This window comes from Monodon monoceros, unplaced genomic scaffold (genome assembly GCF_005190385.1).
Source record: "Monodon monoceros isolate NGI ecotype Baffin Bay Population unplaced genomic scaffold, NGI_Narwhal_1 Super_Scaffold_4, whole genome shotgun sequence".
In the NCBI taxonomy this organism is placed as follows: domain Eukaryota; kingdom Metazoa; phylum Chordata; class Mammalia; order Artiodactyla; family Monodontidae; genus Monodon; species Monodon monoceros.
The window spans coordinates 65,875,978-65,892,577 of NW_021703781.1; the positions used below are offsets into that span (position 1 = coordinate 65,875,978).

The following is a 16,600-nucleotide window of genomic DNA, read 5'->3' on the forward strand; positions in this document are numbered from 1 at the left end:
TATAGAAAGATGTTCCTGGAACTCCCTCTCTGTCCTACCCCTGTCCTTCTACAACTCCTGCTTTACCATTTGCCATCCCAGTGGCAACCCAACTGCTCAACCCTCTGCTCCCCTCTCGGGGGGTCGAGCAGACTTGGATACCTTTGTAAACTCAGGCTTCCTGACTCCCAGTCAGTGCACTCAGCAAATATTGATCGATTGCTTGCTGGATGCCAGGCGCTATGCCAGGCCTTCCGTGTACAGTGGTGATCAAACAGTGGCTGGGTCTCCACAGCCTCTCAGGATACAGCATGGACTGAATTCCAGCCTCACAGTCTTCCTGCCTCGCTGCCTTAGCCCACCTCTCTACCCACGTCTGAAGCAATGCACCCTCCCTCTGCTCAATAGAATTACTTCCCTGGACAGTTTCATTTCTGTGCCTTTGCTCTTATGGTCACCTCTGTCTGTAATACTGTGTCCCATACCCGCTTTTGTTCATATCCAACCATTCTTTGAGAATCAACCCAAGTAACCACTCCTCCAGGAAGTCCTCCAAGATTTACCAAGTGAAATATTACCTCTCCCTTCTTACAAACTGCATGGAATAGATTGGGCACCATCCATGCAACACTTGCTGCTCTCCCCTTTGCATGACAGTTATGTGTGCAAATGTCTTCTCTCCCCCTCTCTACTTCATCTGAATATCTTCCCCTAGGCACCAAAAAAGCCTCCAGAATATATGTGTGCATTAACAAATAGTTAAATACATACCCAGAGATGGAGTTATATATCTATCACACATTTTTTATTGAAGTATATTTGCTGTACAATATTATGTAAGTTGTAGGTGTACACTACAGTGATTCACAATTTTTAAAGGTTGTACTCCATTTATAGTTATAAAATATTGGCCATATTCCCCCGTTGAACAATATATCCTTGTAGCTTATTTTATACCTGATAGTTCATACCTCTTAATCCCTACCCCTGTCTTGCCCCTCCCTCCTTCTGTCTCCCCACTGCTAACCACTAATTTGTTCTCTATATCTGTGAGTCTGCTTCTTTTTTTTGTCACATTCACTAACCTGTTGTATTTTTTAGATTCCACGTATAAGTGATAAACATTTTTTATGTGTATGTCTACATGTCAGAATAAGAAGGAAAAAGCAACATCTTCATCATTAATCCTATAGACTCGCTTTGTATCAATCAATGTATTCCACAAATGCTAACTGCACACGTGCCTATCCTATATGCACCAGTATAGTCTCTTAGCTCTGGACACTAGTTAAGCGTCCGGATGCAGAGCCATGCCTCTGACAAGGTCCTTCTGAGGATCTGCAGGGAGGGTGAGAAGTGTGATTTATTTTTCTTGTGCTTCACAGATGTTGCCAACCCAGAGCCCCTGACCAAACTTCCCGAGTTTGACTCATGCGGGAGGACTGAGATAGCAGACAGGAAGGTCAAGAGGATCTACGGCGGCTTTAAGAGCACAGCGGGCAAGCACCCATGGCAGGCGTCCCTGCAGACCTCGTTGCGACTGACCATCTCCATGCCCCAGGGCCATTTCTGTGGGGGGACGTTGATCCACCCCTGCTGGGTGCTGACTGCCGCCCACTGCACCGAGTAGGTGCCTGCTGGGAGCAGAGGTTAGGGTGGCTGCAGTCTCCAGGGGTGTTCTTCTCTCCTCATCTGAGCAGCATCTTGGCAACTCTGGCAGGACCTGGGGGTCAGACCTTGCTCCAAGGGCAAAAGGATGTTTCCTTACAACCAGATAGAAGAGAGCTCCCATGTGTAGAATGCTCACCACGTGCATTACATGTGTTATGACATGCAAGCCTCAAAACTAGCTACTTAAAGATGAGCGGGAGAGTTCTTTAGCAAGACTGTGATTACAGATGGGGATGCTGAGGTGCGAGAAGGTCAGGTCATCTGTCAAAGATCACACAGCTGACCAGGAGCAGAGCCAGGGTGTGGCTCCAGGCTCTCAAATTCCAGGGCTAGTTCCTGATCATCTTACTTTCCCTTGTAGCTTAAAAGCCAAATATCTAAAAGTGGTGCTAGGGGACCAGGACCTGAAGAAGACAGAATTCCACGAGCAGAGCTTTGGGGTGGAGAAGATATTCAAGTACAGCCACTATGACGAAAGAGACGACATTCCCTACAACGACATTGGCAAGTCTCTTCTATCGTGGCTCTCCCATGGGTCTTGTCCTGGGTGGGTTTCTCTACTGATGGAAAGCTGAGGTTTGGTTCTAGAGGGTGCTGTTGCCTTCTTGGTCCCTCATAGACCCTGTAAGGTAGAGCATTTATCCCAGAGTGTTTTAGTTCTTCAAGGTCTGTGTTAGCTTTGCAGATACATGGGCACAAGTTCTTAAACTGAGGGGAAGAGATGCTAGGAACATTGCGTTGTGGAGAGAGCTCAGCCTTGAATTAACAGCTGGCTCACCTCGCTGAGCTTCAATTCCCTCTGCTGTAAAACGGGCACACTGATGTACAGTCTCACTTCCTGTGTGCTAAGCGATGTGATGTTCACACATCCCCATGCACACCTGGCACCTGGTAGGCAATGACATACTTGACCTGCCTCCTGCTTAGTTCTGTCCCCTACTTCTCCATTCACAGACCCCTCACTCCTTCTGCTTCCTCGATGTCGTTTTCTCCCCCTTAAAGCCTGTTTTTTAAAAAAAAGGATTAGAAGTAATTTAAAACTCAGCCTGAAGTGTTATTACTCCTCCGAATTGAAAGTTAAAAGAATGAAATGACCAACGGAGAGTGCTTTCAGTTATTGGGAATGGGGCTTTGCTAGGTCCACCTTCCAATCAAGTTGAAGCTGATGCTTCTTTGACAGAGAGGATATCACTGCCCATTTCCCCTTTCTCTACCTAGCTTTGCTCAAGCTAAAGCCAGTGGATGGTCACTGTGCTCTGGAATCCAAATATGTGAAAACTGTGTGTTTGCCTGATGGTCCCTTTCCCCCTGGGACTGAGTGTCACATCTCCGGCTGGGGTGTTACAGAAACAGGTGAGTCTGGCCATGCATTCTCCTGAGGCCCAGGTGAGTTACATCCACCAGACAAGAAAGGGTTACACTCAACTGCCCTCCTGAACTAGATATCAGTGTTATAGTCAAAATGTATAAACCAAAGAAAGGGATTGCCCCATCTCTCAAGCTCCAGTTAAATCTCATCACCTTCAAGGAGTCTTCTCTGATCTCCACATCTGTCCTTGGCCCCAACCCTTAGATCTTTGACTTTCAACAAGCCTTGATCCTGTATCCATGGAGAACTTTTTCCTTTCCTAGGTACATTGGAAAGAGGATAAATTAGAAAGAAGATGGATTTTGGAGTCAGACAGACTTGTATTAGGTTCTTGGCTTTCTCACTTGACTTGGACAGCTGAGTTTCAGTTTCCCAGTAACATCCTAGGTTTGGAATCATGATAACAAGAGATGATAGAATTCTCCAGATATACTCATTAAGTCAGCCCCTGGAGGGCAGGGGTCAGGTTTCATTCACCTTTGACTCTACTACAGTGCTTTGGTCAAGGCTCTCTACATAGTAGCATTCTATAAATTTTTGTTAAATCAAGCTATTGATTTATCTCTAGGATTTGGTCTGATCTTAAAAAGTAACCAAAGGGCTACTTTTCTTATAGTACTGACAAGGTTACATCCTCTCACATATGAAATTCAGAAGTGTATATCAAGTCTCTCTCAAATACTCAAAATAGATTTCTCTTCCCCCCAAATCTTGTTCCAAATAATGGAAAGCAAGAATCACTTTAAATAGGCCCATATTCATGAAGAAAGTGAAATGTAATACACACATTTGTCAGAAGGCTTCTGGGAAAGAAGATTTCTGATAGATAATTAGATTTAGGGTTAACCAGGAAACATTTTTGTAGCTAACTTCACTGGAGTCCATGTAAACCTTTCAGCATCATCGTGCTGACGAGAGCAGATTGAGAAGAACAGAGGTTCTTTAGGCAAGGAAACGTCTTCTCTGGGAAGCAGGCACTCTAGGTGATCAACCAGGGCACTTCATGCGTCATGAAGTCTCTACTACGTGCAGCCCTCTGTCAGGCATGGGAAATTAAAAATAGGTTTAAGACACCATCCCTGCTTGCCCAACCTCACCGTCTAGCTGGGGAGACAGAGGAGGGCATAAATGATTCTGCTGCATGGGATAAGCACAGCATTGAAGGTCTGTAGAACCATCGTGAAGGCTGAAAGCGAAGAGTCCCCAGCCCTGAAAGATGAGGCTGCTCTGCCCATCTCCTGTAAAAACCCTTCCTGCCGAGCTCAGGTCTGGTGGCCCTCTTCTGACCGCTGCTGGCTTCTGGTGGGGCAGGTTCCAGCCTGGTCTCCGCAGTGGCAACCTCCTTTCTCTGCCCCTCAGGAGACGGGTCCCACCAGCTCCTGGACGCCAAAGTCAAGCTCATCAGCAACACTGTGTGCAACTCCCGCCAACTGTATGACCACATGATCGATGACAGTATGATCTGTGCAGGAAACCTCCAGAAGCCTGGGCAAGACTCCTGCCAGGTCAGAGACTCCAAATGGTACTTGAAGAAGGAGGGGCTGACAGGACCTTGCACCGGGCACAGAGGGCCCTTAGAACCCTGGGCTGGGAGGTGGGTTCAGAGACCCACCTGCCATTAAGCTAGAGGGGACACGTCTGTCCTCTGGCAAATCTGAGTCCACATCAAACCAGGACGACTCAGCATAATAACCATAGCTGTCACTTTGCCCACATTGTCCAACTTAATTCTCACAACCATCTGGTGAAGGGGATGTCATTATCACCGTTGTACAGACGCTTAGAGAAACCATCTTGGCCTATAGTGCCTGGGTGGCAAGTGGCAGAGCAGGAATTTGCTCCACTGTGTTTAAATGGCCTCAGCACTGGGCAGCTTGTCTGCAAATCCCAATAAGCAGGGAACAGTCCCAAAGACCAGTGCTTGGAAGGAGAGAGATGAGACGCCAGAGAATTCACAATAATATTGACTAACCGTTAGGGTTTAAATGTGTGTGTGTGTGTGTGTGTGTGTGTGTGTGTGTGAAGGGGGAGGGTGATTTAACCCTAATAAACTAATTGGCTGAGTGGCTTCTCTGTGGCCAGAGCCAATTTAGAACCTGCCTGACACCAGCCCCCATATAGGACTTTGGGGGACCAGCATGGGCACATTCAAATCTGAGCTCCTCCCTACAAAGGGACCCAACAACGATCTCCCAGCCTTGAGCCCCTTTGGGGATGGGAAATCACGGTCACTCTCCCCAGGGTTTGTGGCTGTACTGTGACCCTCTGCCCCTTCCCAAGGAGCCACAGATATCCGCCTAATCAAAGGAGGCGTGTGGGCAGATGGGATTGATTTTCCCTAAGTCCCTAGAAGACGAATAAGAAAACAGATTGTTCAATTCTCTAGGTATTTCAAGGGCTTCCCTTGTAGGCTTTAAAAGCAGATGGTCATGGGTTTGAAACCTGCTTCTATCCTTTACTTTGTGCCTTTATCAATCACTGAATGGCTTAGTCAGCTCGGGCCTCTATAACAAATTACCTTAGACTTGGTGGCTGGCTTAAAAAACAGACATTTATTTCTCACAGTCCTGGAGGCTGGAAGTCTGAAATCAGGTGCCGGCATGGGCGGGTTCTGGTGAGGACCCTCTTCCAGGTTGCAGACTGCCAACTTCTCATTGTGTCCTCTCATGGTGGAGAGAGAAAGCTAGTTCTCTAGGGTCTCCTCTATAAGGGCACTAATACCATGCATGAAGCCTCCACCCTCATGACCTAATCACTTCCCCAAAGCCCCACCTCCTAATAACATCCCAGTGAGGATTAGGCTTCAGCATATGAATTTGGGGGCAGGGGGACATAAACATTCAACCCACTGCACCGAAATAATTCTCCAACCTCAGGTGTCTAATCTATAAAACGGAAAGAGTGTATCCATAAAATCAGCAGATTGTAGCTAAGATTGAAAGAGACAATTCATTAAAAATCCTACCAGTCGTGGTGCGTAAGCAGCAGTGTATGTGTGTGTGTGTGTGTGTGTGTGTGTGTGTGTGTGTGTGTGTGTGTAACTGGGGGTTTAATACGAACCAGGCACTGTTCTATGTGTTTTACAAACATTAGTCCTCACAAGACCCTCAGGGTGGGGCAGGGGTTCTGTTACTATCCACGGTTTACAGTGTGAGAAACCGAGGCCCCGTTGGCCAGCAGGTGGTAAGCCTGGTTTGGAGCCCAGCAGATCTAACTCCATGGACCATGTTAAACATCAAGGTCATGCTGCCTCTGAGCCCCATCCTCCTTGCCATGTGTGTGCCCTTGTGGGCCCTGGAAGGGCTCTATCCAAACAGGGCACCTCTCAGCCTACGCCAGATCCCTGCCGGAACGAGAAGTTGAGGGCCCCTTGTAATACCTGTATCACTAAGAGTCATGGCGGGTCAGGAAGTAGGGCTGGGCCTGGCACTGGGCCCCGGCCCCGTGGCTTCTTTGACTCAGGAAGCCCTCACTGACTCAGGACGTAGGTCGGTATTTGTTTCTCTCCCTTCAGAGCACTGCGTCACATGAGGCATTGGAAGAGCCTTGTTGCTACTTTCCCCAGGGCTGGCCAGCAGTCTCCCCCCACCCCCGCCCCCCCGGCATCCCCTCACGGAGGGTGGGGCTGTCTCTGAACGTATTCCTATCCACAAGGCTGACTCCTGCGTCTTTTTCCCATAGGGTGACTCTGGAGGCCCTCTGACCTGTGAGAAGGACGGTACCTACTACGTCTATGGGATCGTGAGCTGGGGCCTGGAGTGTGGGAAGAAGCCAGGAGTCTACACCCAAGTGACCAAATTCCTGACTTGGATCAAAGCCACCATGGAAAGGGAGGCTAGCTTTTGAGGTGTCTTCCAAAGCTCACAGCCCATCCTCCTTAACAGCCAGCCAAGGCGAGGCCTCACGGGCAGCCGTGGACAGCCCCTGACGCCTCCGAGTATCCAGGCTCTAATCAGAGACCACTGCTGCCCAGCCTGGGGTGCCCTGGACCAGCCTGGCCGCCACATCCTCAGGCTCCCTCCTAGGAAACCCAGAAATGAGAGAATCAACCTGAAGTATATGATGTTTGCTTCCCTTCCAACAATTGTAGCTTCTAGAAAATCAGTGTTCATCGACTGCCTTCACCTCAGACATTTGCAAATGTGAGATTTCAGACGGCTTAGCGTCAGTGGGGGTCACCTTTACATCTTTATTCCTCATCCCAGACACTCAAGGCACGCAACAGGGCCACCCACTTCTAGGTATCTGACAGGGGACCAAAATACAACATTCTCCACCCACTTTCAGAGAGTTGTTATTTTAATAAAGGAGGATCGGAGCATGGGCTGGGGTGCTGTTTTCACAGTTGGCCCCAACTGAAGCCATGTATGTCCCTGGAGTGCAAACTTCCTCTCCAGCTTCTCTCCCAAGAATCCCAGGTGGACGCCGCCCACTCACAACGGCAGGGCCTTCCTCCTTTTGACGTGAAGAATCTCGGTGGCATCTGGGTTCACATCCCGCCTCTGATCATCTCCAGTCTCTACAGCCTCCTGCCCCCCCTGCAGAAATCAAACACACCTCCCTGAGTTAAGACGAACCTTCTGTCCTGCTCCCATAGGACAAGCTGTCTAAAATGCTGGCCCTCCCCTTCCTTTCTCCCTCCTCCGGCCTCCCCAAGAAGAAGGATCCTCAAGGCAAGAAAGAGAGAGAAGTAAAGCCAATCTCTCATTTAGACGTGGCATCTTTCTTCCGAACAAAGTAGGGTTCAAAACCCAGACTGTTGTAGCCAGCAAGTCCCTGACCCCTTCCGTGAATGTAACGAGCGAACAGCACAGCCTGGGCTGCCGCGGCTGCTACTGATGTAGCCCCGGCACGTTTTGTCTCCGAAGAACTAATGGCTGTGACTTCAGAGAAAACCCTGCAGGAAGTTTAACCCGGGTGTCATCCTCCTGGTCACCTCAGACCCATGAAATTAGGCGCCTTGCCTGAGCTGCATTTCACACGTCTTTAGAGCCAGCTGACCTTTGGCCAAAAATAAAGTTTGAAAAGAAACAATGAGTTTGCCTTTCCCCCATGGTCTTGCAAGCCAGCCCGCTACTCACGTAAGCTCCCCGGAGACCCAGGCCCCTCGCGTTGGCCAGCTCTGCAGCCCGCCGAGCCATTTCCACTTTGTAGGAGCCAGGAGGTGTCCAGCCAATACCTCTGGTCAGGTTCAAGTCTGATTTGTACTTAACCTTGGGGGGAGGAGGGAGGCAAGAGGAATAGGTCAGCAGGCTTTGGGGGGAGGCTTAAAAAGCCTGCCCTGGAGAATATGCTGTCAGTGAAGCCCCGTCAAGGGAGGCAATTCAGCTTAAGCAGGAGCTCCCTGGCATCGAGGACCCTGTGTGCTGGGAGCTGGGCCAGCATAACGCTGTCCTCTGCATCTTTCCATTCAAGTGATGGGGCTGTAACGGGGGTGGAGGGTCAGAGACCTGGCTCAAGGCCGAGCTCCCATGTTGACTTGCTCTGTGGCCTTACGGAAGTCATTTCCCTTTTTTGGGTTTCAGTTGCCCCCCAGAGAAAGGTCACGGTCCAGGCGACTACTAAGATCCCTTGGAAAGAGTACAGCACAGCAATCAAGAGCTTGTGCTCTCACATCAGACCAAATGGGGCTCAGATCCCAGGCCCGCCACTTATTTGCCATGTGATCTTGAGTTTGTTACTTCACCTCTCTAAGCCTCAGGTTCCCCATCTGTAAACTGGGGCAGTGATGGGCTGGTTGTGAGAGCTATGTGGCACGGTGCTCAGAAAGCATTCGGCACAGGGCCTGGCCCACAGGAAGGACTCAGTACATTGCAATTCCTGTCATTTCTTCTGGCACTCTTGAGTTAGGTCTCCTGGGTTCTATCTCAGCCCAGGTCCTCCCTGAAGGTAACATGGGACATGGGATTCTGGCCATCTCTTATGAAGAGGCCCCAGAGGCCGGGCCTCGGCCAGGGAGTGAGGGCAGCCCACATCGCTCTGCAGCTCATGGGCCTTCTCGGCATGCTTCAGGCCCGGCTGCTCTGGGTCGCAGGTGGGCTAGGGCAGGGGCTGCCTGTAGCACACACTGCTGGCCAGCTGCTGGCTCCTCTTGGCTTGGAGGAAGCCAGGCTGGTCTGGGCGGCTGTGGAACTGGGACCGACTCTTAGCGAAGTCCTTCCTGTACTCATTGTCACTCTGGAGTTTGCTGACACTGAGGAAACGCCTCATCCTCGGGTCGTCGTGGATGCTGCAGTACCCAGTCTGCAGGCCCCAGTCCCGCAGGGAGGCCTCTCTGTACCGGGGGTGCAGGTCAGAGGTGCAGAGGGGGGTCATGGGTGCCCACCTCCCTTCTAGGACCAGTCCTCAGGATCTCAGCAGGAGGTCCAACCGTGGGTTAAGGGCACAGCTTTGGATTCAGGTAGACCTGGGATCTGGATCTCCCTCTGTTGCCTACTAGCTGTGTGGCCTTGGGTCAGTTACTGAGTCTCTCTGGTTTCTTGGTTTCCCCACCTGATAAAAATGGGAGAATGAACCTCCACCCCATGGGACATTGAGAGGATTCAGTGGGGGCTGAGCTTCATGTCTGGCACAGGCTCATATGCCCACCGAGTGTTGGCTGCTGGTATTATTGCTGCTGTAATGGTTAATAATCCAACAGCAAGAAAAATGTGCCCACTCTCTCAGTAGCCGCTCATCCTTTGATTCTTTCCACTTGCAGGGACCCAGTCCAGTGCTCCTCAAACCATCTATAGTGAAGGACAGGATTCATTTTGTTTCGATTTTTAAAATTTCCAATCTGTCAAAGTCCAATATGCGGTCCTCCTGCCTGGGATTAGTATGTAGTGGTACCAGGCACATTTGACAACACATAAAAACTGGCCTCTACTCTGCTCAGCCAGAGAAGTCCACCAGTCACAGGCTTGGGGGTCATAACGTCTAATTGCTAAGAACGTTTCTGAATGCTTGCTCTTGATTTCTGTACTTATCTCACTTTGCACCAGTAACAAGCCACTCGTGAATGATGACGTATCTAGTTAATGATATCTTCCTGTTCAGTGACGGAAGCTGCCGTGTTTGGTCACGTTCTGTGCATGACACTATGAACCCTTTTGGTTTCATCCCTACATCAATCCTAGGAGACCAGTATTAGATGTCTATTTCATAGATGGAGATATTTGAGTTCAGAGAATTTAAGCAACTTGCCCAAGACCATAGAGCCAATTCCTAAGTGACTGAGCCAGGATTTGAACTCAAGCCAGTCTAGGGGGGAAACCCAATCTCTTTCTATCCCATCACAGTGCACTTCAGCTAAAAAAAAATAGTCCCTCAATTAAAGGTCAACAAATCAATCATACGTTAATTGACTTCTAGGTACTGTCCACACGCATCAACCTTTAAGAGTGCCTCTCTTAAAACAGAGGGAGTGGGAATACAACCCTCCCCAATTCCAAATTTCTGGCTAAGATGCTAAAAAATAAGGCCAACTTTTTTCTTTCATTTGAAATATTTGTTCAGTTTTGGTTGCCGGTGGTTTGCCTTTCAACAGATCTGGGAAAACCAGAGCAAAACCTATCAGTGAGAGAGAGAGAGAGAGAGAGGAGGGAGAGAATGTGAGGTCTTACGTCACTGGCAATCTCCCTGGATGCCCGGGCGGTCTGGAACGGGATGGCGTCCAGCCTGAAGTCATAGCCACCATCCCGGGTCTGTTCCCAAGAGTTTCTGTAGACTTTCTAGTTGGGGAAACAAAGAAATGAGTGAGCGGGGAGTGAGTAGCTCCATGTCTGGAATGTTGCTGGTTCTCAGTGGGAGTGGTTCCTAAACACACACCCTCTGTCTTGCTGGTGTCCAGAATGGCAGAGCCCGTGGTCCCACATCCATCCTGAGGACTTCCCCAGCTCTGGCCACAAAGGGCTTCGGCTCTCAGCCCCCAGCCTGAGCATCAGGCCCTGCTCTGGTGGGTCTTGGGGTCTGTGGGTCTGGCTCATTTGCTACATCCCACTGGTACCAGGTGCCCCTGACCCCCTTCTTTCTGTCTTTGCTTTTATTTCAGCGTTTCAGGTTTGCAGCTTCTAGATGCCAAAACTCAAAAGTTCAAGAACCCTGTTTCTTCCCACATGCCGAAGGTTCTGTTCCTTGGGTCCTGGCACCCACATGTTCACTGGCTCCACTGACTTCCTGGGGGCCCCTGGGCTACCTCTGATGCCATGTCACAGCATCCCTATGAAGCATGCTGTATCCCACATGCACCCCTGGTGCCTGCACTGAGGGGAGAGCCTTCCCCTGAATTAAATTGATTGTCAGGAACCTGCCCGAGTTCCTGACCCCCGTATTTCACATCTTCCTCTTTCATTTTTTTCCCTTTTCAAGTTGTTCTCACACACCCTCGGGGAGTCTGTAATCACATCCTCTCAGTCCTCAGGTAGACCCACATCACCGATGGAGGCATCAAAATCTCCCGTGCCTTCATGTAGCTAATTTTTTTTTTTTTTCAAGATAAGGGAATGGCTCCATGAAAGGAGTCATCTGGAGATCCCAGCGGAAGGCTGTTCTTTATTCCGCCACAGAGAAGGGAGACAGCAGGCGAGGCACATCACCAACAGATGACAAAGTGACAGCCCCAGAGCGTGTCGGTCTCTCACTCATTCCCAGAGCCAGGGCAGGTGAGGGGGCCCTTAAGAACCTTACTTTTGTCACTTGGAAATAGAGGTCAAGGCTGAGGCTCTGTTCTACAGGGGATTCGGGGGATTAAGCCCAGGAAAAGTGGCAGAAAAAAGCAAAGTGCCCTCACGCCACCCCACAACCGGGCCTGGAGCTAGCGGGGACCACGGAATGCTTGAGCCAAGCGCGGTGGAGCTCATCGTTCTTCCCTGCTGCTGTTCGCCACCTCCACCTTCTTGCCCGCCTCCGGCCCCAACACCACAAACCAGGAGCCAGACGCCTATTTTGCTCAAGCAGCGAGAAGTACAGAACCAATCATCGCTGGGGTCATCACCTTACGGACAGATCACAATCAGGGCCCAAAGGATTAGATTTCCTGGGTCACCACTGAGTTTAGCCGGCTGGACCGAGAGGTATGAGGAAGGGGAGGGGCATTCAGACAATGACAGACTAACCAGCCCCTCCAGCATTAAGCTTCCTGTTCTGATGGTCCCGCAAATGTTAGACTAGCAAATAGAGTCAAAGCCCTTATCATTCCCTGGAAAGGGGTCTGCTGCGGTGCCTTCCTAATGAGCGCCTCCATGCCAGATCTGGGCTAGGGAATGACACCGATCCACCCACAGCATCACGCTCCGAGGTCACCCCACTCTGGTGTTCAATGCGTCCCAGCCTCTGAGGCTCTGTAACGGAGGGTCAACTCCAGGGCACGGCCCAAACTGGGGTTCTCCCAGAGGTGCTGGGCCCCCGTCTCCTGTCTCCCTATATACTATTTGCTTGATTGTCATCACTTCCTCCCCGGGTTTCTTTTATTCTGTTGAGGTTCTTGCCTTGCCACTGGGAGCCTTTAGACTTCGCAGGCTCTTTGATTTGGAACCCTGGGTGCTCCTCTTCTTTATCACAGTGGGCACAGCTTTGCCCTCATCCTCACACATTAGAGTCATTTGATTCTTTAGTTATTTCGGCTGCCTTACACATCTCAGTGGCTTTCTTTGCCCAGGAAGGTCACCTTCCCTCCACATCATCCTCACAGAGCACTTGATCCAATTGTGCGTATCCTACACGCCCCCGAAGAAGTGCTCTTTCAAAAGAGGTCCATGAGTTCTCCATACCCGCATGCCCTGGCGGCTAATTTCAGCTCCGGAACTCGGCAGACTGGCATCCCTCGTGGGAGGAGAGATGCTTCTGCCACCCCTGGGGTGGCTGTCCTCCTTAAGCTGGGCCCCAAATGGACTGGTAGTTTTATCCCAGTTTCCAGGGCAATGGGCCTCCAATAGGTCCTCTAATGGGGGCCTTGCCTTCCCACATCCTTGCAGCATTAATGAGATGGATGTTTTGTCCAAGCTCCGCTGAGGGGGAGGTCCCGCTTCCCCAGATGGAGGTCAGCCCACCAGAGCTGCTGTTCTAAAATTATCCCTCGCACAGCCCTCAAAAGCATCAAATGGTCATAATAACTCATATTTACAAAGCACCATCACATTCACTGTGTGGGATCCCACAGGGCTTTACAAACGCAACAAACTAATACACACGGTAACTAGAAGGCGTCTCTCGCCAACCCCCTGTTGATCTTCACGGAGCCCCAGGACACAATGGCCGGGCCAGGGTGGGAAGAATGGCCAGACTCTGGGAGGCCCCGCGCTGCCCCAGGCCGACACACTCAGCCTGTGTTATTCTGATCTGACAGCGTCTTTTGATTCTGCCGCCTCGATACCTGTTATCCCAGGATCACAGCTTTGCTGGAAGAGCGGCCGCCTATTCTATTACAACCAGGGGCCTCCAACCCCTGCCAACAAGCCTGGGTTTAGGAAACAGCATCTCCGTGATGCATGCAAAGGGCACACATCCAAGGGAAACAGACGTGTTGGGGTCTACAGCCTCACACACAAAGGAGCGGATTGTGTTTGGACCAGATGGACTACAATTGCAGCATCTTTCTAAACGGCAGAAAGCAGAGAAAGCGCCACTTTGTCTCCAAACTTACACTGCTCTGAATGGCTAAGGAGAGGTGTCCAAAGAACAAACAGAGCAGGTGTCTACACCCGCGGGGCCAGGGCACCGGCAACACTGCTCTGGCCGTAACCCAGCACCTGACTGAGGTCTCTGGAGCCAAGCCCAGCATTAGGATTTGAGAGCTAGAAGGACCACAGGCATTGGCTAGCACAGCTCCAGCCCCATTTTACAGCTGGGAAACTGAGGCCCAGCGAGGAAAGTGGCTCAAAGTCACACATGTCGCTTGTCCCACTCTCAATCCATGGTTCTTTCCACTCCAGCCTCCCTTCCTGGGACATTCTTTTTTTTTTTTTTAACAAATAAAATCCCGTTTGGACACAGATCATTTTACAGAAACAGGCACACACCACATGAACCGCTGGTTCACTTACATCGCTCAGATGCAGCGCGTTGAGGCGGGCTCTGGTGAAATCGGGGTGGTCGGGGACCAGGGTGTATCTGTGCCGGGATTCGGCATCCCCCGACCTGTACAGGCGCTGTGGGGAAGAAGGCTCACAGTAAATGGGAAACCGCACTGGCTGCAGCCAAGGTGAAGAAGGGGCCGATTCCCTTTCCTGCCCCTCCCTCTCCCCAGGGCACAGAAGCCCATGGAGAGCATCCCTCCGGAAGCCACCCAGGAAGGGAGGGGCCCATGTGGCCAGGGTCAGGCGGTGGCGGGGTTGGTTTTTTTTTTTTCTTTTAAGAAGATGTTGGGGGTAAGAGTTTATTAATTAATTTATTTATTTTTGGCTGTGTTGGGTCTTCGTTTCTGTGGGAGGGCTTTCTCTAGTTGTGGCAAGCGGGGGCCTCTCTTCATCGCCGTGCGCGGGCCTCTCACTATGGCGGCCTCTCGTTGCGGAGCACAGGTTCCAGACGCGCAGGCTCAGTAGTTGTGGCTCACGGGCCTAGTCGCTCCACGGCATGTGGGATCCTCCCAGACCAGGGCTCGAACCCATGTCTCCTGCATTGGCAGGCAGATTCTCAACCACTGCGCCACCAGGGAAGCCCCCGGGGTTGGTTTTAAATAAACCCTGCTTAAAATATTCATCAAGATTTGCTCCAAAAGGGTCACAAACCATCACCCTGGCTGGCTGTACCTGTGTGTTTCACAAACGGTAAAAGTGGGTGGATATTTCAGAGAACCTTTGCAACTGGGCATTGCTCAAGCTTTTTACTAGTGACAAGATGCCTCCATACCTCTGCTACTTAACACTAATAGTAATAATAAAAAGACACAACAGCTAAAAAGTCTTAAATGCCTTAATATCTGTTCAGAAGTGTGAAGTTTTCACAGTCCACCCTGTGTCCCAAGAAGACACAATTTTAAAACTCAAGCTTGGGCTTCCCTGGTGGTGCAGTGGTTGAGAGTCCGCCTGCCGATGTAGGGGACACGGGTTCGTGCCCCGGTCCGGGAGGATCTCACATGCCGCAGAGCAGCTGGGCCCATGAGCCATGGCCGCTGAGCCTGCACATCCGGAGCCTGTGCTCCGCAACGGGAGAGGCCACAACAGTGAGAGGCCCGCACACCGCAAAAAAAAAACAAAAAACAAAAACAAACCTCAAGCTTTATCTTAGTTGCTATTTTTAGGGCAGCGATCTAAGAATTGCAAACAATTTTAGGAAGCGGTTGAGTCTCATCCAGTTTTAGAGAGGAAATATAATATTTAATATTCGAACCCTTTCCCAAATTCAATCTGGGTTTTGCAAATGTCAACTGGTCAGTACAACATTTGGACTCTGTGAACATGGGGCAGCTTTGTCAGTGTGCAAAATCCAATCCCTGGACAATTTCAGAGAAAAAAATATATATGTAACTTCCTATTCTTTGAAATTAATACAGGAGAGAAGAAATGGGGCTAAATCATATAGAGAGTAAAAGCAGAAAGAAGCTTTTGATATAGCCGTTTTGTTTTGTTTTGTTTTTCTAATTGGCTTATGCTAAGCTTTTAACTCCATTATCATTTATCAACAATTAAGATGTATCTGATCTAGTGTTTGGTAAGGAATCATCAATAATACTTAGTATTATTATTGTTATGATTATGAGTCAAACTAGAGACATTTATTGAGGACTTACTATGTTCCGATACTTGCTAAAAGCTTCACGTACTTTTATTTATTTAACCCTCATTTAATTCACTCAATGTTATGAAATGGTTGCTATTATTACCCTCCTTTCAAATAAGGGAACCGGAGTTAGAAGACATTAGAAAACTGACCCAAGATTGCCCGGGGAAGGGACAAAAGGTTTGCCCTCACATCTTAAGCACTGACCACTGCACAGCACTACCCACTCCTGGGCCTGGGATGAGTGAAGAGAAAACACCCACCTCATTGCAATGCATGTAGCTGTTCTTGGCATGAACTAGGTCTGGAGAGTCAACCACCGTGATGAATTTGATAGTGTCTGGTTTTCTACGGTATTTGGTCTATAAGAGAAGGACCAAGATTCTCATGAAACAATCAAACACCATGCACTTTTCTGAGTGCAGCTTCACCCCATCTACTCAGTACCAAATGTGCCAATGACGTGATTGGAAAACACGTCTCTCTTCTTGGTGGGCACCTCACCAGCATACGGAAGAGATCCAAGCTGCCTCTGTGATAAGGAACATTTTCCGGGTATTTACATTCTTGAAAAGAGAGGCTGCAAAATGCCATAGCTCATCACAAGAAAGGAATTCAATAAAGGGAGGGATGAAGCAACAAGGTGGCCCTGCTCAGACCCTATAAAAGTAGGTTCTGTTATTAAGGAACTGAAGAAAGCTGTGGCACCCTCAACGAGCTCCCAGGGCAAGAATCTCTAGGTCATCAATATGGCGGGGAGTTCAGTGAACGTAACCATCTCTGTGCAACTTTTAACAGCCTCTGAAGTCAGACGACCCCCAGACACTGGACTCTGTGAGTAAACTCAGGAGATGGGTGGCAAACCCTCTCCCTGCCTCCCCAAAA

At 49.8% G+C, this 16,600-nt stretch overlaps 2 protein-coding genes across 3 annotated transcripts in view; one reads left to right on the top strand and one right to left on the bottom strand.

Moving 5' to 3' along the window:
* HABP2 (hyaluronan binding protein 2) overlaps positions 1 to 8,055 on the top strand; it is a 36,996-nt gene extending 28,941 nt beyond the window's left edge. The window contains exons 9-13 of the mRNA XM_029244903.1: positions 1,365 to 1,605; positions 2,012 to 2,154; positions 2,869 to 3,003; positions 4,379 to 4,524; positions 6,701 to 8,055. Of these exons, the coding sequence (XP_029100736.1) occupies positions 1,365 to 1,605; positions 2,012 to 2,154; positions 2,869 to 3,003; positions 4,379 to 4,524; positions 6,701 to 6,865 (830 nt within the window). The 3' untranslated portion in view covers positions 6,866 to 8,055. The remainder of the gene's footprint in view (positions 1 to 1,364; positions 1,606 to 2,011; positions 2,155 to 2,868; positions 3,004 to 4,378; positions 4,525 to 6,700) is intronic.
* NRAP (nebulin related anchoring protein) overlaps positions 7,305 to 16,600 on the bottom strand; it is a 75,026-nt gene continuing 65,730 nt past the window's right edge. For both annotated transcript variants that reach the window (XM_029244902.1, XM_029244901.1), the window contains exons 37-41: positions 15,979 to 16,077; positions 14,041 to 14,145; positions 10,624 to 10,731; positions 8,101 to 8,232; positions 7,305 to 7,557 (exon numbers count right to left, since the gene is read on the bottom strand). In XM_029244902.1, coding sequence (XP_029100735.1) covers positions 7,453 to 7,557; positions 8,101 to 8,232; positions 10,624 to 10,731; positions 14,041 to 14,145; positions 15,979 to 16,077 — 549 coding nt within the window. In that variant the 3' untranslated portion in view covers positions 7,305 to 7,452. The remainder of the gene's footprint in view (positions 7,558 to 8,100; positions 8,233 to 10,623; positions 10,732 to 14,040; positions 14,146 to 15,978; positions 16,078 to 16,600) is intronic.